The sequence below is a fragment of the Molossus molossus genome, unplaced genomic scaffold, assembly GCF_014108415.1.
Source record: "Molossus molossus isolate mMolMol1 unplaced genomic scaffold, mMolMol1.p scaffold_m16_p_1, whole genome shotgun sequence".
Classification (NCBI taxonomy): domain Eukaryota; kingdom Metazoa; phylum Chordata; class Mammalia; order Chiroptera; family Molossidae; genus Molossus; species Molossus molossus.
This window is the reverse complement of record NW_023425344.1, coordinates 35,196,436-35,224,047: the sequence shown is the minus strand read 5'-3', so window position 1 is coordinate 35,224,047 and position 27,612 is coordinate 35,196,436. Positions and strand designations below refer to the sequence as shown.

At 38.1% G+C, this 27,612-nt stretch overlaps 1 protein-coding gene across 2 annotated transcripts in view; it reads left to right on the top strand.

The window, feature by feature from the left end:
- TEC (tec protein tyrosine kinase) overlaps positions 1-27,612 on the top strand; it is a 121,388-nt gene that overhangs the window by 16,703 nt on the left and 77,073 nt on the right. For both annotated transcript variants that reach the window (XM_036255001.1, XM_036255009.1), the window contains exon 2: positions 17,296-17,481. In XM_036255001.1, coding sequence (XP_036110894.1) covers positions 17,344-17,481 — 138 coding nt within the window. In that variant the 5' untranslated portion in view covers positions 17,296-17,343. The remainder of the gene's footprint in view (positions 1-17,295; positions 17,482-27,612) is intronic.

The following is a 27,612-nucleotide window of genomic DNA, read 5'->3' as shown; positions in this document are numbered from 1 at the left end:
TAGAACTCCAACTGGAGTGTTTGGAAGAAAGCACATGATGAGAAGTAGAGACAGCAACCCCAACCCCGTTTTTCAAGAACTTGTGCCACAAAGGGAAACAGAAGTGACATGGTTATTGTAGGTGAATGTGGACAAGGGAATGGTTTATGATTGGGAATGTCAGTGATGCTACTGTGCCAAAGGGGAAGGATGATCCAGGAGAGAGGGATCAGGTGCATTGAAGAGAAGGGAAAACTGCAGGTCAGGAATGTTTGAGATGGCAAGAGACAGTGAGATCGAGAATGTAAAGTAAACTCATCTGTTTATTACCTACTTCAGAGGTATTTGCATTCTATATTTTATTTCTAATTTTGGAATGAGAGGGTATATCTACTATCTAAACAGTTTCAGCCATCAGCCAGGGTTGGGACATATATGAGTTCTCTTGTCACACTGGGCAGGTTGAGTGCCTCTGTAATAGGCTCACTCAGCTACTGTTGTGGGGAAGAAACAGCTTTGGCATTATTCTGCTTTGTAGGTGGTGCTCAGTGTTTCATATGATAATGGTGAAACTGGTAAATTCAGTTTCTTAGATTTGATATGGATAGCAAGTTGGGCAGGTCCTGAACAGAGCTAAGAAGGGAATATGAATTAATGTGCCACTTCCTTGTCCGGGTTTTTATACCAGTGAGACTTGATGTTTTGATTAATATAAAGCACCAACTGCACCCAGCAATGCAGGCAATACCATTTTTTGCATAGACTAGCAGAGTTTAGGACGACTGGCTAATACAGTTCAATAGATTCTAGACAAGGCACATACCCTACAATTTCAGCTCAGTGATAGAAATTTTGCTTTTTATGCTTTTTTTTTTTTTTTTTAATAAGCCAGAGTAATTTCAATTTTAAAGTAAAGCAAATCTATTAAATAAATGGTAATTTAAAATGTATTTTGTACAAGTTCAGATATACATTTGGTGGTATTTAAGTAACTATATTTATCAACCCTCCTGGGGTATATGTTCTGTATGGTGGGTAAAGATGGTGGTGTGAAAAAACGCAGTACCCTGTCTGAGAATGTCATGACAGCCTTGGAAGGAAGATTTTTGTTCAGTTACTCTGCTTTGCTATTTCACTCCTTTAAAATATGTGTCTATTTGTGCAATTTATATAGTGAGCTGAGAACCACATGTTTTGCAGAGGGAGAAAGAGTGTCAGTCTCTAGTGTGGCTTGGGTCTGCATGGGATATTAAAGGCTAATTTAGACTGTACCAGTATTTGCCTTATGTGAGAACCAACCGCCACGTAAGCTTTGGTTCCACTCTTTTTTTCCCCCTGCCTTTTGTTTTCTAGTTTCTATTTTTTTCTTTTAATTCTTATCTGTCTATTTTTTACATGCTGTACATGTATTTTTTCTTAAATTCCTTATATTGAAAATAAATTTAGGTAACATAAAACTCACCATTTGAATAATTTTCAAGAGTATAATCCAGTAGTTTTCAGTATATTTACAATGTTGTGCAGCCATCACCACTATCTGATTCCAGAAGATTTCTGTCATTCCAAAAATAAACCCCATTACCCCCAATTCTCCGTTCATTCCATCCAAACATTGAACTGAAAGTGGTGAAAAGATGGATGAGTGAAGAAGAGGAAACATTTAAGTGAAGGAAGAAGGTTGACAGGGACTAAAGATGAATGAAATGAGAATGGGACAGTCTCATATCGTCCCAGTCATTTCTTTTTGCCTTAACTTCCCTTGCCTTTGGGGTCAAATTCACAAAATCTCTAAAACCAAGGTCCTTTAGTTTAGTACCTATGTTTTCTTCTATGTAACTTGTTGTTTCAGATCTTATATTTGGGTCTTTGATCATTTTGAATTAATTTTTGTACATGGGAACAAATTGTAGTCTAGTTTCATTCTTTTTCATGTGGCTTTCTAATTTTACCAGCACCATTTATTGAAGAGGCTTTGTTTTAACCATTGTATGTTTTTGGCTCTTTTGTAAAAAATCATTTGCCCACATACATGTGGTTTTATTTCTGGGCTCTCAATTCTGTTCCATTGGTCGATGTGTCTGTTTTTCTGCCAATACCATGCTGTTTTGATTATCATTGCTCTGTAGTATGATTTGAAGTCAGGTAGTGTGATACTTCCAGTTTCATTTTTCCCCCCCAGGATTATTTTGGTTCTTTGGGGTCTTTTGTGGTTCCATACAAATCTGATAATTTTTTTGTTCTGTTTCTTTAAAAAAAATCATTGGGACTTTGATGGGGATTGCATTAAATCTGTATATTGCTTTGGGTGATATGGATATTTTAACTATGTTGATTCTTCAATCTACAAACCTGGACTATCTTTCCATTTCATTGTGTCTTTTTCAATCTCTTTTAATAATGCTTTGTAGTTTTTAGTTTGTAGGTCTTTCAGATCCTTTGTTTTAAGTTCATTGCAAGGAATTTAATTCTTTTTGTTGCAATTGCAAAAGGAATTGCTTTTTTTTTTTTCATTTCTTTTTCTGAAATTTTACTGTTAGGATATAGGAATGCAGTAGATTTTTACACATTGATTTCGTATCCTGCAATTTTACTGTATTTGCTTATTGTTTCTTATAGTCTTTTGGTGGAATCTTTAGGGTTTTCTATATAAAGAATCATGTCCTCTGCAAAAACTGACACTGATGCTTGTATTTCTTCATTTCCAATTGGATGCCTTTTATTCTTTCTCTTGCCTGACTGCTGTGGCTAGAGAAACCAACAAAGCAAAAAGGCAACCAACCAATGGGAGAAGATATTTGCAAACTACAGCTCTGACAAGGAGTTATTTTCCAAAATATATAAAGAACTCATAGAACTCAACACCAAACAAACAATCCAATTTAAAACTGGGCAGGACCTGAACAGACATTTCTCCCAAGAAGACATACGAATGATCAACAGATATATGAAAAGATGCTCAACTTTACTAGCTATCAGGGAAATGCAAATCAAAACTATAATGAGATACCACCTCACACCTGTTACAATGGCTATTATTAACAAGACAACTAATAACAAGTGTTGGAGAGGTTATGGAGAAAAAGGATCCCCCATTCATTGCAAGGGACGATGAACTGGTACAGCCACTGTGGAAAACAGTATTGAGGTTCCTCAAAAAATTAAGAACAGAGTTACTGTTTGATCCAGCAATACCTTTTCTGGGTATCTACCCCCAACATTTGAAAACATTTATTTGCAAAGATATATACACCCCTATGTTCATTGCAGCATTATTCGTAGTGGCCAAGACATGGAAACAACCAAAGTGTCCTTTGATAGATGATTGCATAAATAAGATGTGCTACATATACACAGTGGAATACTACTCAGCCAGAAGAAAAGATGAAAATTGCCTTTTGCGACAACATTGATGGATCTTGAGAATATTATGCTAAGTGAAATAAATCAGTCAGAAAAAGCTAAGAACCATTTGATTTCACTCATATGTGGGATATAAAACTAAAACTCATAGACACTGACAAAGTATGGTGGTGACCAGAGGGTAGGGGTTGGGGGTTTACTAAAGAGTAAAGAAGACCAAATATAAGGTGACAGAAGATAATTTGACTTTGGGTGGTGAGCACACAATCCAATGTACAGATCATGTATCATAGATATGTACATTTGAAACCTGTATAATCCTACAAACCAATGTCATCCCAATAAATTTAATTAAAATTTTTTATGTAAAGAAACACAAACATAAAAAAGAATTATATAGTATAATATGCCCCAGTTATCTATTGCTATGTAACAAACCACCCTCAACTTAAAAGCACGCCACAACCACCATCATTTTATCACACTCATGGAATCTGTAAGTTAAGAAGGTGTCTATTCCACAATGTCTATACCCTTATCTGGGTGTGACTCAGACAACTTGGGGCTGGAATCATTTGAAAGTGTCATCACTTATATGTCTGGCTCCTAGGCTGGGATGATCTGAAGGCTGGGCTAGTTGGAATTCTGAGCGAGAACACCTGTATGTGGCTTTTCCACTTGGCGGGAGCTGCTCTTACTGTGGTAGCTGGGTAGAGGGACTGCTGAGAGAGTGAGAGTCCAAAAGAACTAGGCATGAGCTACTTGGCCTTTTCTGACCTAGCCCCAGAGGTCACACAGTATCCCTTCCGCTGTACTGTATTAATTCAAGGTGTCAAAAGCCCACTCAGATTCAAGGGAAGGAGATGTAGACCGTGTCTATTAATGAAGGAGTGTTAAAGAATTTGCACGTATTTTTAAAAACAGGAACATTGTATATCATAAATGGACCAGATAATGACAATGATGGGTAGAACAAAGAATAGGAAAGTACATTATCGATTTGCTTCATTAGAGATAGAACATATGGAAAAAGTCACTGGACATTTTCCAAACTGTGGTTAGATCATGGCTTATATCCATGATACTTTTTGAATGTAGTTTATAATTTCTATTTGCTATAAGTGATGTAGGAGAATATTTTTTTATGGAATTAGTATTTTTATGGGTTTACTTTTTTCCTCTTAGGGATCAGGTATGTAACAGCTGGCCTTTAAGTCTGGGAAATTCTTCAGTAACTGAGCTCCACAAGCCTTATAAGTAAGGGTAACTATTTCTCTGGTCAAATTTGCCTTCTTTGCTTTCATGTCTCTGGACCTATTTTGTTTGCAGTTTATTTTGTTCTCTAGATTCCACATGAAACAGACTGACAGATCTCAGAGAGAAGGGAGGTGAGGGGGTGGGAAAACCTTAACCTAAGAGTTTATATGCATATATGCATAGTCCACGGACAGAGACAATAGTGTGGTGAAGGCCCGGGGTGGGACTGGGAGCTAGGTGGAGGCGGGGCAAAGGGGAGAAGATGGGGGATGTCTGTAATACTCGCAACAATAAAAAAAAAATGCCTTCTTGTTTTAGTATGCTCTGTAGTTTTGGTTGTGATGGTTACCTTTGGTGATCTTTTTAATGATTCTTTTATTAAAATACTGCAATTTGAATATATGTACTTGACCTGAGTGCCTGCTGTGCCTTGGTATTTTGTTAATCTGCAGAATTTTTCTTTTATCATGTTATAAACTTGAAAAGCAAACTTCTTCTTCCATGAAATTTGAACAGGGGAAAGGAAAGGAAATAAAGGGAAGGGAGGAGTTATAAAAAGGACAAATGTCCTGCAGACTATGGTTTTATTTTTGCTTGCTAGAGACACATTCCTGTTTGTCCAAGGAGAGGTAGTATCTTGTTGCATTATTTTGTGGCTCGGTTGATTCAAGGAGTCATTGGAAGAGCTTTCATGACCTAGAGAGGGTGGTAATAACATCCTTGAGGAAGACATTATAAAGAACTAACCTACCTTGTTTTTTAATATATATATGTTTTCTTTATTGAATTTAGAGAGAGAGGAAGGGAGAGGGAGAGAGAGACAGAAACATTGATGAGAGAGAACATCGATTGGCCGCCTCCTGCATACCCCTCACTGGGGATCGGGCCCACTACCTGGGCATGTGCCCTGACCGGGAATCGAACTGGCGACCTCTTGGTGCATGGGTTGACGCTCATCAACAGAGCCACACTGACCAGGCCCCCCCCTTTTTTTTTTTTACTTTTACTTGTCTGCCTTGGTTCTTTTCTCTCCACGCCCTCCCTTGTCTTCCTCCTTTCACCTTTTTCTTTCTTTCCAGTTCCAAAGTGATGGATGACAGGGACATTAAAAAACTATTTAAGGGAAAACCCTAAAACATATCTGAAAACTTTTTGTTATGAAAAATTTCAAACAAAAATAGGGTAGTATAATGAACCCCTGTATTAATCACTCAGCTCCAATAGTTATTAACTCAAGAACAATTTTATTTTGTGTGTACGCCCACATACCCCTTTCCAGATTATGAAGCAAACCACAGGCATTATTTTACCTCTAAAATTTTTAGTATATAGCTCTAAAAGATAAAAACTCTTAAAAATACATCACAATACCATTGTCATACCCCAAAAAAGCTCTAAAAGACTATCTTGATGTCATTGAATCTTAATATTATCAAACAACTCTTACCAAAAATACTTAATGTCATCATCATCCAGCTAGTATTCAGGTTGCCACAGTGTGTCATCATACATTTCAACTAGTTTGAGAGTCACTTAAGACTTTTCAAATTTATTGAATCCTCCTTAATCTCTCTTTTTGTACTTGAGCTTTTTGTTAAAAAAGCTTTCTCATTCTGTAAAAAAGTTGAATGCAGTAATTACTTGGATTTTTTTATTCCTATTTTAAAAACAATAAGAAAGAACATATGTTGACATAGACATATGTTTCTCATTAAAAACAGTTTAGAATACTGCTGCCAAGGAACACATATTGGTTTTTGATTATTTTAAATATAATTTCCAAATTACTTTTCTTTATTCTCATGTTTTCTCCTAGTAAAAGGTGCTGAAAAGCACTTTACTCACTTGAGATATTTGCTGTTCATGTCTGTTTTCACTGGTTTTTGTTTCTCTTTGAAATACCATGAAGCAGAAAGAGAAATATTTGTTTTATATCAGAAATCCCCACATCTGGGGGGAATTAGTGCCAGAATATTGTCACTTAAAGTGAATGCACTTGAATTTCATAGTAAGTAGTAAAAGAAAAGAAAAAGCCCAGTGTGATTCAGACTTTGTCCTGAAAAATAAAGAACATGTTTATTTTATTTCATATATGGCACCACTTAGATTATACTTGCCAACTCTTAGAACAAAGAGTGAATCAAGTATTAATTGTTTTCTTGAGATAATTTTTCTGATGGAAATGCGTGATAAAATTTTACTTCCTTCACTTTATTTGAATTTGTCAGCACAGTCCCAAGAGGGCTATTTTTTCAAAAGCATTAGAAAATTTTATCAGTTTTTTAAGGGTATGTCTGTTAGGTAGAATAAAGGTTAAGCCAATATAACAAAGAACAATTATATGTAATTTCAAACATCAGTGTGTACATTTCTTACAATGTCAGTTAATTATCGAGGCTGGTGGGGCAGCTCTGCTCCAGGAACTCATTCAAGTACCGTGTTCCAGTTCCATTTTATTCCTCCTCCTTTTCCTTGGGTGAGGCTTGGAATGTGTAAGGAAAGTTGAGTTTGCCGTGTGGACTTTCCAGCTGGTGGGAAGGGGAAAAATGTTTAACCCTAAAGTCACTTATCTTTAAGTTGAAGATGATCCACATATCACTTCTGCACATATCCCTTTGGCTTGTTAAGGAAAGAAACCACAGGTCAAAATGGAGTCGCTTTTGTTACGCCATGTCACCAAACCAAAACTTAGTAACCAGCCTAATGGCAGTTTCAGACTTTCCCAGGAGTGGAGTGTCCTGATTAATACTAGTGAGATAATCTGTCTGATAAGACCTCTGCCTTCCCCTTATGGGAGCTGTCCTTGCCTGAAACAATTCGCTCTTCTAATTTCTTAGTCCTACACTTTTTTTTTTTTTTGCCTCAAAAACCTTCTATTTTGTACAACCCTTTTGGTTGCTAGGTGGGATGCTGCCCAATTCATGAATGACTTAATGAAGCCAATTAAGTCTTCAGAAGTACTAAATTGAATTTGTTCTTTAGAAGGCCACACCTAACTGCAGAGCTGTCTGGGAAATATCATCTCTAGCCCATATGTCCAGGAAGAAAGGGAGAATGGATTGGGGTGGAAAAGGGAGCAAAATGCACTCTTCCACAGTGTATCTTAATATTTTAATTGTAAATCATTCTGTATTCTGTTTTGACACTTTTATCATGTTATTTTATTATTTACTAGCTAACTTACTGCAAGATTCTCATTTTTCAGTGGCATTGAGTGTGATTGTATCAATTCTCAGTATCACTCTCATTGATTTCTTGAAAATCCTCATCTTTTGAACTTTTGATATTTTATTTGTACCTGTATGGTTGACTGTCACATCTCTCATTCAGGGACAGAGAATGGCCAGCAGAGCAGAACCTAATAATGTGAAGGGGATATTTGATTGGGGCCTATGTAGTCAGTGGATTAATGAATATTTTTACGTTATGATAACTTTTGCTTATCTCTAGAACCACTTAAATATGCATCTCCTGTATAATAAGTATATTTGTTGATTCTTGGAAGTATTGCACATGGTTTCTTTTCTAAAACTTTTCCCTCCATTTATTACTTTTCTGTCTCTTTTTTTTCTTCTTTTTTACAAATGGTGAGATTCCCCAACCCCAATTATAGCCAAAGACCATGGAGGGGACCTGTCATGTGAGACCCAAATCTGTGTTAACAAGCGCCGGTTATATCTGTGCATACCCCATATTATATGGACAATAAGGAACAACTCTTCTTAGTGCAACACTGCTCCGTCTATTTCCAGGTTCAGTTGCCCCCTTATAGTCCAGTCACCCACCATATGGTAGTGAGCTGAGGTCCAGGGCACATTACTAAGAGAGATGAGATAACTCAGCTGGTTGTTGTAACTTTGGCCTTTTGTCCCAAGAAGTCTTATCTTCTCTTTACACGTCATTGGTACTGAATGATAAAAGTTTTACTAAATTTTTAAAAAAAATTTTAATATTTTAAAATTATCATTGACATATACTATTATATTGGTTTCAGGTGTACAACACAGTGATTAAATATTTATACAATTTACAGAGTGATAACTCCAATAAGTCTAGTACCCACCTGATATCATACATAGTTATTACAATAATATTGACTATATTCTCTATGCTGGACTTTACATCCCTATGACTGTTTTTATAATTGGCAATTTGTACATGTTAATCTCCCTTCTAATTTTTCACCATCCTCCCCAACCACCCTATCAAAATGCCCTTTGTATCTATGATTTTGTTTCTGTTTCGTTTGTTTATTTATGTATTTAGATTCCACATATAAGTGAAATCATTTGGTATTTGTCTTACTTTGTCCAATTTATTTCACTTAACATAATTCCCTTTAGGTCCATCTATGTTGTCACAAATGGCAAGATTTTGTTCTTTTTTATGACTAATATCCATTGTAAAAATGTACCATGTTTCTTTTTTATCCATTTGTCTATTGATGGGCACTAGATATCTTGATTCTTGGATCTCTCACCAGTCTAGCTTCAATAAGTCAGCAGACAAGCACTCAAAACTTTGTAGTCTACTACGTGTCAACTGGCCGAAAGGAGAAATCGTGAACACTTAAGAACATACAGGTTTCACTGGGTGCCTTTGTTCAATAGATGAGAGGCTACAGTCTTACTTTCTTCTGAGAGCTGAAATGTTATCCGATTCTGGAATAGCTTTCCTTCATGATCTTAAATGGGGAGCCTAGAATGTACCCTTTATTCTGATAGAAGTCAGCCTTACAGTTTTTCTTTTGCTTGTATTGCAGCCACTTAATTCTGCTTTTACAAAAGGAACTTGAGCTTAAGCTAAGAGTATACATTGCAGAGGAGAGCATGGTTAGATTTGTTCTTATATAATAGCTATCCTTTTTAGGTACCTTTGAATTGAAATATAATCTACAGATATTGTTGGCAGGTGCACAGCATTTGATTTCTCAGATAAATGTCAGTCTGATGTTTATTTATGCTAGATTTTTTTTTTTTTTTATCCTCACCCGAGGACATTTTTCCATTTTTTGTACAGATAGAGTGGGAGGGAGAGAGAGGAACAGAGAGAGAGAGAGGGAAACATCGATGTGAAAGGAACACATCGAGTGGCTGCCACCCGCACGACCAACCAGGGCCGGGGACAAACTGCAACCGAGGTACATGCCCTTAGCGGGAACCGAACCCGGGTCTCTCCGGACCACAGGCCGACGCTCTAACCGCTGAGCCAAACCGGCCAGGGCTATGCTAGATTTCTTAAAATTGCTAACAGACACTAACTTTGTCATAAACCCATGATGAGATGTATAAAGGCGATGTGTTCTGAAGTAGAAGTTCTGAAACCAAGGGCTTAAACTAAATTTTACTGATTTTAGGGCATTACCAATGTTAGATTGAGTTATATAATATGGCTGATTTTGTAGTTAAAATAGTGCTGGGTATTGGTAAATTCATGTGGCTCAACCTAAACAATGAGAATTTCAACAACCTTAAATCACTATGTTTCTTCCTGTAAGAAGTATATCCTTCCCTCACCCTGATAAGTAGGCTGTTTGTTTCTTATTTACTGTACCCCTCACCATGCTATCATTTGGTAACTCAAATCACTTCTGTTTTCATCTGTCTCTGACTACCTTTCCTGGTTAGCACCTCTGTTCTCTCTTTCTCTTTTAATACTCACCTGAGGATATGTTTTTTATTGATTTTTTAGACATGAAGGGACACACAGAGAGAAACATTGATGTAAGAGAAACATCAGTTGGTTGCTTCCTGCACGTGGCCTGAAGGGGGATCGAATCCACAACTCCAGGTATGTGCCCTGACTGGGAATTGAACCCACAATCTTTTGGTGTATGGGATGATGCTCTAATCAACTGAGCCACCCGGCCAGGGCAGCACCTCTATTCTCTTGATTAAAAATACTATGAAATGTTGTGGAGACTAGAATGAACAGCCCTAGAAGCTGTCCTTTGATGATGAAGAAGGTACTAAAATCTTTTGGTTAAAATCGCCAGACTGTGAAACTGAGACCCATTAGTCTGGTACTCAGATTTACAACACTAGACAGAGAGTATAACTTCTTAGTGGTTTGGGTTTCTTATGGGTAAAACAGTGACAGTTCCATTATCTACTTCAGAATATTAGTGTTCAAAGACTATTAGGTTTTCCAAACTTTTTTTTTTAAATCCTCACCTGAGGATATTTTTCTATTTATCTTCAGACAGAGATGGAGGGAGGGGGAGAGAGAGAAGAAACATCGATGTGAGAGGGACACATCAGTTGGTTGCCTCCTGCATGACCCCAACCAGGTCTGGGGACAAACCACAACCGAGGTATGTGCCCTTGACCAGAATTGAACCTGTGACTATTTGGTCCACGGACTGATGCTCTAACCACTGAGCAAAACCAGCCAGGGCAGTTCTCTAAACTTTTTAAAAATTTATTTTTAATTTTTTAAAAATTGAAGTATACTTGACATAATATTATATTAGTTTCAATTGTACAACATGATTAGGTTTTCGTATATATTGCAAAATGATCACCACAATAAGTCTAGTTAACATTAAGATTTACTCTCAGCAACTTTCAAATATGCAGTATAGTATTATAAACTATAGTCACCATGCTGCACACTACATCCCCAGGGCTTATTTATTTTATTATTGGAAATTGGTACCTTTTGATCTCCTTTACCCACTCCCTTACCACCTGCCTCTATATCTATAAGCTTGTTTTTTTAAAGAACCCACATATAAAAGTTGTATCATATGGTATTTGTCTTTCTCTGTATGACTTATTTTACTTAGCATAATACCCTCAAGGTCTGTCCATGCTGTTACAAATGGCAAAATTTTGTCCATTTTTATGGCTGCATAATATTCCATTGTGTATTTATACCACATCTTCTTTATCCATTCACCCATTAATGGATTCTTAGGTTGTTTCTGTATCTTGGCTATTATAAACAATGCTTCAATGAATATGGAGCTGCATAAATCTTTTTGAGTTAGTGTTTTTGTTTTCTTTGGATAAATACCCAGAAGTGGAATTGCTGGATCATGTGGTAGTTCTGTTTTTAATTTTTTTGAGGAACCTCCATACTGTCTTCCATAGTGACTATATCAATTTACATTCACACCAACAGTGAATAAGGTTTGCTTTTTCTCCACATCCTTGCCACCACTTATTATTTCTTGTCTTTTTGATAATAGCCATTCTAACAGGTGTAAGGTGATATCTCATTGTGGTTTTGATTTGCATTTTCCTGATGATTTATGATGTTGAGCATCTTATCATATACCTATTGGCCATCTGTATGTCTTCTTTGGAAAAATATTCAGATCTTCTGCTCATTTTTTTAGTAGTTTATTTTGCTGTTGAATTGTATGAGTTCTTTATATATTTGAATATTAATCAAATTGCATATTACATATATGATTTGCAAATATTTTCTTCCATTCAGTAGGTTGCCTCTTCATTTTGTTGATGATTTCCTATGTGGTACAGAAGCTTTTTAGTTTGATATACTCCCACTTGTTTATTTTTGTTTTGTTGCCTTTGCTTTTGGTGTCATAGCTAAGAGATCCTTGCTAAGGTCTATTTCAAAGAGCTTACTACCTATGTTTTCTTCTAGGAGTTTTATGATTTCAGGTTTCACATTAAAATCTTTAATCCATTTTGAGTTAATTTTTGTATATGGTGAAAATAGTGGTCCAATTTTATTTCTTTTGCATGTGGTTGTCCAGGTTTACCACCAGTATTTATTGAAGAGACTGTTCTTTCCCCATTGTATATTCTTGGCTCCTTTGTGATCAATTAATTGATCATATATTAGTGGGTTTATTTCTGGGTTCTTTATTCTGTGGCATTTTTCTATGCATCTGTTTTTTGGCCAATACATACTGTTTTGATTATTATTGCTTTATAATATAGTTTGAAATTATGGAGCATGATGCCACCAGTTTTGTTCTTTTTCAAGTTTACTTTGGCAATTTGGGGTGATTGTGGTTCCATACAAATTTTAGGATTATTTGTTAAGGTTTTTCTACTTTTAACAATAAGCAGCTAAGGTAAAGAGAATAGTGTTCTTGTGTTTAACTCCAATGAGATACAGAGAAAGACAGTGCAGTGGCAGGTTTGAGTTTTATTTAAAGATGTTTGTAGCTGAGAGTTGGTTCCTTTGTGCTTATTTCTGAAAGGGTCAGTTCTTTGTGGAGTGGAGAATTGCTGGGAGATTAAGCTGGCGTACTCTGAAATTTTGTGTTATCTTTGTTTTATCATTTAGAACATCAAATCTATTACTTCCTTCATTCAGAGAGAACATCTTCCTTCAGTTTTTGGCACTGAGAGGTTGGTATGCCTCTGAGTGGTGCTTTGGAAGTCACACATTATTTGTTGAAATCTAGAGACTGATTCCAATTGTTTTCTGAAAGTGGCCTGTCATTGTGCTTTTCCCTTCAGTTCTCCCTTCCCTTCTAATAGAGAGGCCATGAGTGAAGCAGTTAATAGTACAGGCTCTGTGGTAAGTCTGCCTGTGTTAGAACCTGGCTCTTATTCTTACCAGGTGGCCTGTAAAATATAGATAGTGATAGTACCTGCTCGAGAAGGTTTGTTGAGAGTTAAATGATTTGCTACATCTAAAGTGCTTAGTGCGCAGCATAATGCCAACACAAAGCAAAACAGTAAAAGCTTGATAATGGTAATTATAATTTTTATTATTATTTTTTCTGTATAAATAGTAATTCTGTAGGGATACTCCCTGATTATCCATTGGTTGCTTATCACTCTGGATTTCATTGATTTTATCAAAAGGTCATTGGATTGACCTTTCAGGATAATGATATTTACTGTTAGAGAAATCTCTTCTCATCCTCCTCTTCTATTTTAGTCCACTTTTCACAGTATTTGGCAGCTGTGTGTCAACATCTTCTGTGCATTGGAGGATGGGATTATTTTCCTCTGGCTTTTATGTTTTACGGTTTTAGTAGACTTTTAAGGGAGGAGGTAGAGAATATATACCTTTCCACTGCCATCTTCCAGTAATTTTCTGATTCTCAGAGGCAAACACTTTTATTTTTAAAAAACATTTCTGGACAGTCACTCTCTAAGTAATCTACTTATGTTACCACTTCTTGGTTCCTCAGTTTTAGGTATTCTCTACCGACTTCCTGCTAGTACTGGGGAGGACGTGGTTCTTGCACAGGGTACTTCCCGCTCCCACACAGGCACATTTTCTGCGCGTGTTTACCCATAATGTTACTAGTAGTAAGATTATTATTTGTGTACATATTATGATGTTCTACACGCATATAGCTGAACTCTGTAGAATACTCAGATTATCTTTCTTTTTCTGCACAATTTTTTGTTTTCTCTGGAATTAATTAATTCATTATTTTTTTGTATTTGTAATTAAAGTTTTATTAGAACACAGCCACACTTAGTTGTTTACATATTGTCTATACCTGCTTTCACTCTACAGTGGCAGCGGTGAGTAGCTGTAACAGAAACCATGTGGTCTGGAAAGTCTTTTTTAAAATTATTATTATTATTTTTAATCGTCACCTAGGATATTTTTCTCTTTATCTTCAGATAAAGTGGGAGGGAGAGAGAAAGAAACATTGATGTGAGAGGGACACATCAGCTGGTTGCCTCCCGCATGACCCCGACCAGGGCCGGGGACAAACTGCAACTGAGGTACGTGCCCTTGACCAGAATCGAACCTGCGACTCATTGGTCTGTGGGCCGACGTTCTAACAACCGGCCAGGGCTAGAAGGTCTTTTTTTAAACTTTATTTTTATTGTTGACACTATTACAGATGCCCCTATTTCCCCCCACTTTGCCCAACTCCACCCACCCGCACCTTCCATCCCCCAGCCCCCCTCCGTCTGTCCATCATGACACTGTTGTCTGTACCTGTGTCTATGGAGTGTGCCTATATGTTCTTTGAAGATTTATATTTTATTAAGTTGGCAAAGTTTTACTGATTTATTGTAGATCCTCTCCCAATACCTTTAGGTTTATCTCTGAAAGAATTCTTTCCCTGAATCTTCTACTTTGATCTAATTTGATCTAGTCACTTTCTTGGCCTGCTGCTCAATGTCACCATCATCCAGGAGAGTCTCCTTACGTTTCTTCTGTGTTGGAACCGATGTTTTCTGGAGTCCGTGTATTTTGTGGCTTGCTTTTATTTTTGGTATGTGCCCCTAGTGGGGAACCGAACCCAGGACTCTCTGGTTCACAGGCTGACGCTCCAACCGCTGAGCCAAACCGGCCAGGGCTACTTCTTTATTTTGGTAGAGTACATCCTCAAGTGGCTTTTTGAGAAGGGTGACTAGGAGGTAAAATTTTTAAAGCCTTGCATATTTGAAAAATATCTTTATTCTCACTGCATTGATAGTTCGGCTGATGAGACCTCTTACCTCTAGAACTGCAGACGAGCCATACCCCACTTATCCTCCGGGGCCTTCCAAAAGTCTGCTTCCCGTTGGTAACTGTGGTATCCCTCACTGGGCTGGGAACCACATAGTTGCATATGGCCTGTTTTCCAGGGCATAGTTTGCTTTTCCCTTAGAATCAATTCTTGTAAATCATCATTTTCACCCCGTGTTGAAGATGTGTTGCCCAAAGATGAAAAGATAATTTCTGAAGTGGTCTTTACGGATCAGCAATTTCTCAGGAAAAAAATAAGAGCACCAAAATTTTAATGTAGCATAAGGAGGACCAACTTATATGCAAAAGGGACAAGAGCTTTTAATTGGTCTGTTATCCAACTGCTTCCTGGAGGCTACTGTAAATACCAAGAATGGTATAAACAGTTAATGTAAGAGCCCAAGCTCTTTTTTTAAGATAGCGACTCTCAAATCTACCTGCACATTAAATCATGATGCACTGGGCCTTACCCATGAACATCTGAATAAAAATATCTAGGTCCTAGACATCTGCATTAAAAAAAAATCTTAGGTTATTCTAATGTGTACTTAAGGTTGAGAATTATTTTTTAGGAGCTTAAAATATAAGTGACAGTTAAACTATGGGCATTAATTTCTATGGAACATGGAAGATTATGATGAGCTTTATGAATGGGTGATACAGAGGTCACAGGTACATGAACTGGAAGGTTTTTAGTTAATTGAAGTCATGAGGAAAGGCCTCTTCAAGAAAGTGAGTTTGTTTTTTGTTTTTTTTTTTGAGCTAATGGAGTTTTCATAGAGGGGAGAGGGGACTCTCTAGGCCAGGGATGGAAGGCCACGTATTTTGACTGGGTGGGGAATATGTGGGGAACAGTGGAAGTAGAAATTTGGCGTTAGATTGTAGCCAGATTCTAGACAGTCTTCAGTGTGAAACGAAGGAGTTTTGCCTTTATCCTGCAAGTGGTAGGGAGGCTTTGGAGAGGCACTGAGGATTTCTTTTGAATGAAATGGCATGATCAAAGTAGTGCCTTTAAAGAGGGACCCAATGAGAATGAGGGGTATGTAGTTTGAATAACATGAGGCAAGAGCCTGCGGAAAGGAAGACCAGTTGGAAAGCTACTGTTATGGTCCAGATTTTAATGCTCTGAGCTAGGAAAAGAGCGTGGAATTAAAAAAAAAAGAAAGATAAACATTTGTATAATGTTTTTAAAATAACTAAGTTCTTTTCCACGTCTCATCAAACCTCAAAATAACTCTGTGGTATTTACTTCCATATTTTATAAAGGAAGGAACTGAAATATAGAGGTTAAAGTGCTATAAAGTAATAAGTGGAAAACGGAAGGGCCGGAGTGGATGGTGACAGATCAGTCCTAGGGGGGTGCAAGGGTGCTTCCGAGGTGTCGGGCTGGGTGTGAAGATGGTGGAACTCCTCAGTGGCTAACTCAGTGTCAGTCTCCGGCCATGGTCTCAGGTAACCCCTGTGTTTTTCACATGACTTCCATTGCCTTTGTGGTTTGATATGCAATGACTTCTTATAAAGGTGTGTGAAGGAAGGGCAGAAAGGGCTGTCATCAATTCCACCTGTCTCAAATAAGAATCTTCAGGCCCTTTCAGGATACCTTTGGGTTTTTAGGTAGTTTAATTTTGTTGAATATTAAAAGGCTTAGTTTAGGTGTGGATAATCTGGATATGAGGCTCCTAATGTGGGTTGAGTAGGTTAGCCATAACCTACCTTTTCCCCTGTGGTTTGGAAGAGAACTGTGGATGGTAGTGTAGACATCAGAGAACATCCTCGTGGCTCTGGTGACCAGGATGTTTGATCAAGTTTCCATCCTTGCCAGAGCCACTGCAGTAATTCATTGTGTTCACACGTCTTCCGTGTCTATGTGCTTGTCCATTTTGTGTACCAAGAGCCCGATGCAATTTAAATACCAGCTTAAAGCAGCCATGCAGGTAATGAAATGTACTTTTCCATCTGAGATATTTGTTTCCATGTAATTGAATAGCAGAAGAGTGTCCCGGAAAGTTAAGGGGTGCTGGGGAGGCACAGAGGAGTGAATCGTCGTCATGGCAAACCTCGATTCGATTTTCTCACTGAACGCGGGGAAGGGGGTGAACAGAGTGAGACTGGGGATGGAGTGGAGGTTGAGCTTCAGTGAGCTGAGCATTCTCAGTCCGGGCGCATGGGATGACATTCATTGGCTCTGGCCGTGGTGGGGATAAAGTCTGTTTTGGTAATTTGAAATGACAACATCCTTGAAAATTGAAATGTTGCATTTTATTTCAACTGTTTATTTTCTCACTTTAGAATACTGGAATCTTCAATGGCAGGAGAAGGAGTGGTCAGAAGACCGAGATGAATTGTAACACTATTCTAGAAGAGATTCTCATTAAAAGGTCACAGCAGAAAAAGAAGACATCACCCTTAAACTACAAAGAGAGGCTTTTTGTGCTAACAAAGTCCATGTTAACCTACTATGAGGGTCGAGCAGAGGTAGGAGACAATCAAAATTTACTTTGCTGCTTTCTATGTTGATACTACTTCATAATACCACCCCCACCCCAATATTATGGAATAAGCTTTAGGTTAATGAAGTTAATAATGAAATTAAGGTAATGATATGTTATCATTTGAATTTGAAAGATAAAGTTAAGGATATGGATAGAAATTATTCACAAATTCAATTAATTTGGGTTTAGTATGTGTGGGAATACATTTTATCCTAGCCTACTAAATTAATCTGTTAATGACAACAAATCAGATCCTTATGGAACTCATTAAGTATATTATATACCTGGTTCTTTCCTATAAATTACTGTATTATGTAGCAAAGTCCTTTCAGCACATAGAAACTGTGTCTATATCAGTTAATCATAAAGTGAGACAGACTTCTCTCCTCTCCTGGCTCTCTGGACCCCGGGCTCCTTCAGTACGATGGCAATAAGCTTTTATTGAAATTCCTCCTGTTAAGTACAGTTTATTGTGCTTTTGGAAGTATGCTGAGAAATTCTGTTCTGGATGATGAGAAATTCAGTCAAGTCTGATATTGAAAAGCTTGTGTTTCAGTTTCTGCAATGGGCCAGTCTTTGGTTTGCCTTCCTTGTTCTTGTTGGTCTGTTAGCTCACGTTTCTGCATATTCTAGTGAACTGGTAATTGATCTTCCTGGCAGTTTATTTTGTTTGACGTTACTCATAATAACACCGAACAAAGGGGTTTCATGAGCGATCTTGTTTTCTGGTCAGGGAACTAAACGACATGTGGGTCAGATCATCTGACTTCCCAGCAGAGGTTCTGTGTGGTGTTGGGATAGCATCCAGGAACAGCAGGGCTGGGGATTAATCAGGAAAAGGGCCTATTTAAATACCGGTGAGGAAACAAGGAGTGGAGAGATTTCTCTAAGTTGAGATGCTGGATACACATTTTTCGAGTGGTAAGTAAATCTGCAACTATCGGTAGCTAAAAAAACACGAACTTTTTATAATAGGACTTGGTACTACTAATCTGGTTGGCGTGTTGTCTGTAATCCTGCTCCAGTATGGAGACTGGCAAACAGTTTATAAAGTCGAGGAGCAGGGAGACTAGTTGTGTCAGGGATCCCGAAGGCCACCTCCAGGTTCAGTGATTTGATAGAAGCGCTCATGAGACTCAGTGCATAGAAGCGCTCGGAGCTACGGTTTATTATAGTGAAAGGAGACAAAGCAAAATCAACAAAAGGAAAAGGCCAATGGGGCAAGTCTGGAGGAAACCAGGCACAAGCTTGCAAGAGTTCTTTCTCAGTGGAATCACAAAGGGTGTGCATAATTCCTCCATCGTCGAATTGTAACAGTTGTGAAATGTTGTTACCAGGGAAGCTCATTGGAGACTGAGTGCCCCAGGTTTTTTTTTAATCCTCACCCGAGGACATTTTCCCATTTTTTGCACAGACAGAGTGGGAGGGAGAGAGAGGAAGAGAGAGAGAGGGAAACATCGATGTGAAAGGGACACATCGAGTGGCTGCCACCCGCACGACCAACCAGGGCCGGGGACAAACTGCAACCAAGGCACATGCCCTTAGCGGGAACCGAACCCGTGTCTCTCCGGACCGCAGGCGGACGCTCTAACCGCTGAGCCAAACCGGCCAGGGCGTGCCCGAGGTTTTTATTGGAGGCTGATACATAGGCACCCTCTGCCTAGCATGTACCAAAATTCAAGGCTCCAGAAGGAAAGCAAGTGTTTAGCTTCACCCATACTGTGTGTTGAAACAATTTAGGCTCAGTGAGCTATTCTTATCAGTGCTAGGAATGGCAGGGCCCTTCCAAAGTCCAAGTTCAAGCCAGGGGACAACCTTGTAAGCAGGCCTTTCCCAAGATAGTAGTCTCATAGGTCTGCTATTTTTACTTTTTTTTTTTTTTGTAAATCAGTAGTAATAATGATAAAAATTTTTGAGCGTCAGATACATGCCAGGCACTGTGCTAAATACTTTACATGTATTACTTGCCCCCTCAAAACAATGCTAAATTATCTTACTAGTACCCCCATTTCAAAAATGAGGCTCAGACATGTTAAAAGCGTGCCCAAGTTCATATACCTAATGAATTACAGGGCTGATATTTTCAAAGCCTATATCTGAAACCACCCTGACACCCAGGGAAAGTTAGAAAAAAAATCTATTAAGTCTTTCTGTAACACAGATATAGTTTTACTTTAAAACAAGGATATTTTTATTACTTTCAGTTATGCATTTTTTGAATTTTCTTTGTGATAGTAGAAAATTAACACTAGAGAGTTAGTGTTTTTGTCCTGGCTTTGCCATTATCTACTTGGACACTATAGAACAGTGCTCTTCAATCTGTATATATGGTTTAGAAATTACTTTAATATACATTTTCTATCTCTTTATACTCTGAACTCTTCCTTTGTCATCACTGTTTCAACCCTAGCACACACTGATCTATTACAAAATTCCATGACTTTTCCTTCCCTTCCATGACTTTTCCTTCCCTTTGTTACAACTTTATTGCAGCCCCTAGCCCCATTCTCAGGTGGATCACTGCTCTACCTGATTCCACTCTTGAATCTTTATCATCCATCTACAGTCTTCACAGAGATACTGAAAACCTGTAGCTTTGTATCTTCTCTAGGATCAAGTTAAACCTGAGCTCAGAATACAAGGTGCATGATTCCGTTTCCTTCCCTGCCATGCCTTCTTCCTACAGCCCCAGCCATGCCTTCTACTTGCAATCGCCCTTTCTCACTGTGCCTTTGTTACTATTGTTCAATCTACTCGAAGTGATGTCCTTCTCTACCTTCCTGCCGAGATCTGTCTGTCCATCCACTGTCCCTTAGCCATCAATAATTTGTTGAGTGCCTGGCAAACACTCACCTTTTCTGACTCAGCTCAATCCCCACCTTCTCTGAAGCCTTTCCTTTTTCTTTCCCACCAAAGGTAGAATCCCCACCCCACCTCAGCCCCCTGAGCCTGTTCATACTTTTATCATGGCATCTTGGTTGTCTGACGTTACTTACATCTCTGGGTCTCCCACTGGACGTTAGGCTTTTTGAGGGCAGGGTTCATAACTTATCCATCTTTGCATTTCTGAGAGCCCAGTACAGAGTGCGTACTCAGTTGGACGGCTGGCTGGATGGAAGGAGAGATGAGGAGACCACACACAACCTTAGAAGCAGGCAGGGCAGGTTTATCCTAAACCACATCATGAATCGTGACAACCAGAAAAGTCGTCATACTGCAAATTAGTGGAAGAGTCGGAATTTGAACCTGATGTTCTGACTCCAAGTTCAGTGCTTTTTCCATAATGCCACAGGTGCCTCCCTTATAATTTTATTCCAGTTGTACTGAAATCAAACATTCTTTGTAATGAGATGCTTGAAATTTTAATCTTTTACCAGGACAACTGACAGGATGGTTGAGGCAATCAGTTACGAGTATGACATGACATGAGTCTCTTAAACATCCTGGATAGCCCTGGCTGGTTTGGCTCAGTGGTTAGAGCATCGGCCTGTGGTCCAGAGAGACCCGGGTTCGATTCCCGCTAAGGGCATGTACCTTGGTTACAGTTTCTCCCCGGCCCTGGTTGGGTCGTGCGGGTGGCAGCCACTCGATGTGTCCCTTTCACATCGATGTTTCTCTCTCTCTCTCTCCCCCTCCCACTCTATCTGAACAAGAAATGGAAAAATGTCCTCAAGTGAGGGTTAAAACAACAACAACAACAACAACAACAACAAACATCCTGGGCAAATTCATATTTCTGTGGAGTATTCTGGGTCACAGATGGTTGTTCTCTTGACCAGCCCTGGGAGCCTGGAGTTTTTTAGTGATATAGGGATAAGAGCCTGTTAAGGTTTTGAGTTGATCTGATATTTCTCTCTTGGTTGTATCCTTAGACTAGATGGACCTCCCAGTGGGAAGCATAGGTTTACAGGACACTTCTAATTCCTACCTGAAAATTTGTATCTTTTAGCCCTTCCTATGATTCTGTAGAGTGGGTGTGGGATGGAAAAGATTCTTTTATTTACTACAGCACAGTTGGAAGCATTTTCATTAGACTTTATAGTTTATCAGACAGTTCACCAGCTTGTAAACAGTGATACAGCTCTACCTATGCAATAGAGATAGTACAGTGCTCATTGTACAAGGGAACTATTTTTGGCTCTGAAAATTCTCCACTATTTTTTTCCCATGAAAATTCGTTTTCTTTTATTATTTAAAAAAATTTTATTTGTATATTTTAGGGTGAGAGAGAGAGAGAGAGAGAGACAGACAGACAGACAGACATTGATTTGTTCCACTTCATGAATTCATTGGTTGCTTCTTATATTCTTGTATGTGCCTTGACTGGGGATGGAACCCACATCCTTGGTGTATTGGGACAATGCTCTAACCAAGTGAGCTTCCCAGCCAGGGTGAAGACTCATTTTCTTATAGACAGTTGAGTTTCCTTGTTTCTGAAATAAGGTAGTATTGACTTCCTCTCTTATGTCTCAATTTCCTTTCTTATGTCTCTTCTTCTGATTCATATCTGTCCTCTTAATCTGCTATCCTGGATCTGAACTTCCTTGTACTTCGTCACTTAAAAGGCCAAGAAGCAGGTCTGAAGTCCTAGGGTCTGATCTATCCCCTTAATATGCCAAATTATTCATTTTCATTTTATAACATTTACTGCGTTTTTTTTTTTTTTTCTCTCTCTCTCTAGGAGGCAGAAACCTACTTAATACAGAAGGTGGGGGGATACCAGTCCATACATATGCCTCCTAAAAAATTTGCTTTGATAACTTTGTATTTTGTGGTAGTTTCAAACTTTAAAAAAGTTGCAAGAATAGTACGAGAAACTCCCAAGTAATCTCGACTCAGAAATTTAGATTTGCCTACGGTTTGTCCCATTTGCTCTGTCATTCTCTTTATCTCTGCCTCTTCATCTTTTAATGCATGTTATTTTATTTTTGAACAATTTGAGAGTAAGTTGTGGACATTGCCCCTTTTATCACTAAATAGGTCATTATGTATTGTCCAAGACAAAGAGCATTCTCTCTCTTTTTTTTACAATTTTTTTTCTTTATTGATTTTGAGAGAGAGAGGAGGGAGAGGGAGAGAGATAGAATCTGTACATGAAGATTTCTAGCAGCATTTTTCATAATAGCCAAAGAGTGAAAATAACCTAAATGTTCATCACCTGATAAATGGATAAATAAAATATGGTATATCCATACAATGCAATAAAAATTTGTCAATAAAAAGAATGAAGTTAATACTTACATGTGCTACAACCTGGATGAACCTTGAAAACATTATGCCAAGGAAAGAAACCAATACAAAGACTACATATCGTATGATTCTATTTATAAAAAATGTCTAGCCCTGGCCGGTTTGGCTCAGCGGTTGAAGCGTCAGCCTGCGGTCCTGAGAGACCCAGGTTCGGTTCCCGCTAAGGGCATGTACCTCGGTTGCAGTTTGTCCCCGGCTCTGGTCAGTCGTGTGGGTGGCAGCCACTCGATGTGTTCCTTTCACATCGATGTCTCTCTCTCTCTCTCTCTGGTCCTCTCTCTCCCTCCCACTCTACCTGAACAAAAAATGGAAAAATGTCCTCGGGTGAGGATTAAAAAAAAATAAAATAAAATAAAAATAAAAACCATTGTTTAAAAAAAAAAAAAAAGAAATGTCTAGTAGAGGGGGTGGGGAGAAAGAATGGTTAGCGCCCGTTAATGGGTTCATGTTTCCTTTTCAGGATGGTGAAGTGTTCTAAAATTAACAGTGGTGATGGTTGCACAGTTCTGTGAATACGTGAAAACCACTGACTTGTACCTCTTAAAAATGAATTTGATGCTATGTGAATTATATATCAATAAAGTTGTAATAAAAAAAAAAAAGAAACATCAATGAGAGAGAACATCGATTGGCGGCCTCCTGCATGCCCCCCACTGGGGATCTGGCCTACAACCCGGGCATGTGCCCTGACCGGGAATCAAACTGGTGACCTCTTGGTGCATGGGTCGACGCTCAACCACCGAGCCACACTGGCCTGCCCAAGACCATTCTCTTTTATAACCACAGTACGATAATCAAAATCAAGACGTTTAACACTGACACAGTACTACTATTATTGAATCTATAGTCTGTAGTCAAATGTCATTCATCTTTCTGCTGATATCTTCATAGCTATTTCTCAGCCTCCCCCCTTGCCAAGCCCAGGATCTAATCCCTGATCACTCATTGCACTTAGCTGGTCAAGACACCGAGTGTTTAAATGTCGACAGTGAGAGGAAGAGAAATATAGTATGCTGTCTTTTGTTGAATACTATAAAATGCCAACTATCTCATGAATGCTCAGTGATTGTCTGTGAAAGTTCACAAACATGAAATCAGGTTTAAAAGTCATTACAGACTTCCTCCTACTCTCCTCTTCATGGTCTTTGTTAGGGTGGCCATCATTTCCCACCAAAGAAATGATTTACTTTAGCCTGGTTTGCTCTCATGAGTAAAAACCACTTATTCCTGCTTCCCTACGTTTACCCCCACTTTTTATTCTGTGTTGGTTGCATGTAAAATATTTTATGAAGAACAGATTTGGTTCTCATGCTCTACTTAAAACTAGAAATAATAAAAATATTCTGACTTTGAAAAACACTAGGGTCTGGCTATGATAGTTGTGGTTTATTCATTGATTATTTGTATCATAATGAGAGAGACAAAGACTGTAAGAAAAACTAGTGTTTTTGTTCAGAAATGATATTACCTAGTTTATTTTACTCATCATAAGACTTAGATCAGAAAGTCACATTTCCAAAGTTTTATTTAGCAGTTTTGCCACTGAATATATTCAAAACTAGGTGCTGAAGACAATTATGAAAAGTACAATTCCCAGAATGTTTGGGAAATGTTAAAAATAAACACAGTGTTTCCTCCTACTGCTCTTTTCCCACCTGCCTATTTTGAGAGAAATTTGTCTTAATTGGAAGTGTGTATAACTTGTTGCATTTTTTTTTTTTTTGTAAAAAAGAACTATATTTGACATAATGATTTTGTAATCCTAGTTTTATTTCTCTCTATTGCATCATGAACTACTGGGCTGGGGATTCTTAGAAATCTTTGAATCTACTTCTGTAATTATTTTCTATTAAGTGTTTGTTGATAAAGATAGATATGACAGCTTTTTCTTGAGAAACAGTTTAAAAAGAGATAAAATTATATGAGTTGAGGAAGCTTTGGTAGAAAAGTATAGACTATAGATTTGGGGGGTGTTTGAGAGACCTCCACTTAGCCAAAAGTTGGTGTATGAGCAATGTTGGGCAGAGAAAGCCCTTTTGATACAGAGGGAACAGCATGTGCAAAGGCCCTGGGGCGAAAGGGAGCTTGATGTGTCTGTGGAACTGTTCTACTCTAGACCTATATAGATTTATAATTACCCATACAAGGGGATACTTGATTTTGTTAGTAGTAAAAAAGAATCTCATAATTTTAGAGCTTGAAGGAACTTTAAAGAATGATCCCCAAATGTTTCCCTTTTGGAAAATGAGCACAAAGAGCTATTTGCTGCAGGTCACCCAGTAAACTGGCTGGTTGATAAGCCTGGACCAAAACTCAGATCCATCTGAATGTTTCTGCATCAGCCTCTGATTGCACTGCCTTAGCTCTGGGAAGGATTTGTTTGGGTTGCCTAAGAAGGTGAGGGCACGTATGTATAAAGCTTAGATAATATGGTTGTTCACAACATTGAGTGGCTGTTCAGATCCCTTTGCTTAAAAATACTTGTCACTTTTCTGCTTTTGAAGTTTTGTTCTTGCTGTGACTAAAACTTCTCATTCTCTCATCTATTTACCCATGTCCCATCTCAAGTCTTCTTAAATGGGAGACCTTTCCCATCTCTCTGGTTGTAAGTGCCTTGCCCTTTGTGAATTACTGTTAAATTTATGCTATTATTATTGCTGTTTTTCTCACTAACTACATAATGATCATGAGGACTGAGGTTGTTGTCTCATAATTTACACACATCACACAATACCTTATTAACCTCTTCTAAAGTTTTTGTTGGGGATCATTACAATGGTGATGATCAGTTAGTATTGGAGGAAGCAAAAGACCTGTAGAGACCTTGTGATAGTGATTTCTCATGCAATTTTGTTGCATTTTATTTTTTTGAGGAGACACACTATTTAAGCTAAGAAATACAACTATGTTTGTATTGGTATTTATCAGTATTAATCTCTCCCCAAAGCTTAAATGTGGATATTATTATAAATAATGAAGATGTGAACTGTCAGAAGAAATCACATAGCAATTTGAGAAAGTGAAACTCCATTTGGAATTGTTTCCAAAACTCTTTAGGATGCTTTCGTAGCCACTGGGTTGATGCTGGTCAGGTATGTGCAGAGAATTATCTGTGGAAGGGAGCTCAGAAGCGCCTGTGTTATTCAGCAATGAATTCTGTGACTTTTAGGTGAGTGCCTGCCATTATGAGCCTTTGGGTTTTGTAAATGTACTGTGCTTCTGAGATAAACATTTAAGTTTGTTAACTACCTCAGAGAATTAAAAACATTATTACTGTCTTTTTACCAAAGCTCTTCATGTACCTTTTCTATTTTCAGTCTTAGAGAACTGTCCTTAATATTTGCATGATTCCACATTGGTAAACATTTGAAATGAAAAGTTGCACAAAATATATGCACTATAAGTTGTTTGTTAAGTAAAATTATGTAAGAGACTTAATTGAAATCTCTAGTGATTTTTAATAGATTGTGGGAAAGGTTTTTCTCTGAGTTGTATGAGAAAACGTTTTTCTATTCCATCTTTATTCCAAATAATCATGTAGGTGTAGTGGTTCCTTAATTTTATTGGCCACTGCAAGAAGTGACGTGGATAGGTGTAAGATTAGTGAGATTATAATGCGAATTTTGCTCCTTTTAGAGGAATACATATATGTGTATGTATATGTATATATGTATGTATATCTATATTTTTGTCTATATGTAATATTTCCTGACAGAAGAGAGTCTATACAATTTCCTTGTTATACAGGACTCAGCTCATTTGTTTTTGATTATTCATCATCTGTACCACAGAGATTTAGTGAGTATGCACAGTATGCGAGGATGGAGAAAGGAAAAGATGAGCGATTCTGACTTTGTGTAGTGGACAGTCTGAGTGAGCCGTAGTTCTACTTTTATGGGTTCAGAATTGCAGACTTTCTTACGCTGCATCTACTGTCTTGTGAGGGGCCCTCTTGAGACCCAGAGTTCTTATCCTAGTGCCTGCTGTTTGCACTCGCTCGTGCATTTCTGGATTCCTTCGAGCTCTAACTTCGCTGGCCCTCGGGTTCCAGGTGTAGCCTGGGCGGTCACAACACCTACAGGGTTTCAAGGTTTCCTGCTGTTCTTAAATTTTCCATAGCGTAGATTTCACAAAAGTACAGGGGTTTTGCATACATTCTTTCCATGCTCTGTTCTCTTTGGCACCTCTATAAAGTAGATAACCAACTATTTGTCCACCCTCTATTTTACAAGTGTGAAGACACGGAGGGACAACCCAGGCTCCTTCTCTGAAGTGACAGCTGTGCCATTTGGCCAAATGAAACAAAATGTCTTATCTTTCTGGCCAGTGTGCTGTTAAACCACACTGTGCCACTTCCTGCAAAGGGGACTTCCTTAAACAGTCACTTCACTGACCACCTCTATACATGTGTTTCCTTCCTCCTTCCCTTCGTTGGCTTTAAAAGATCATCCTGTAGCAGTTTTTCATCCATGCTTGTTTCCCCACTTACTGTACTCCTGTGGGGTGGTGGGAGCCCCGTGCATTTCAAGTAAATTCAAGTTGTATGGAAGAGAGATCCACCGTAGGACAATTTTTCTGTGAATGCTTGTAAGAAAGAAGTTGAAAAGAGTTATACTTACTTTGAAACTCTTAAGAACTTCAAAGTGGGTTTGGTTAAGTAATATGAACAAAAATTTATTACATAAATACTTTAAATGATTTCTTATAGAGAAAACTCACAAGTAACTCAAAGATGACTTTATTACATTCCTAGTCTATCCCAACAGTAGAGAACAATGTCCCAGTTGAAAAAGACCCCTATAAATCTACTGCAATACATTAGTAAGTTAAACACTTTTTAAAATAGTAAAGTAGGCTGATTTTA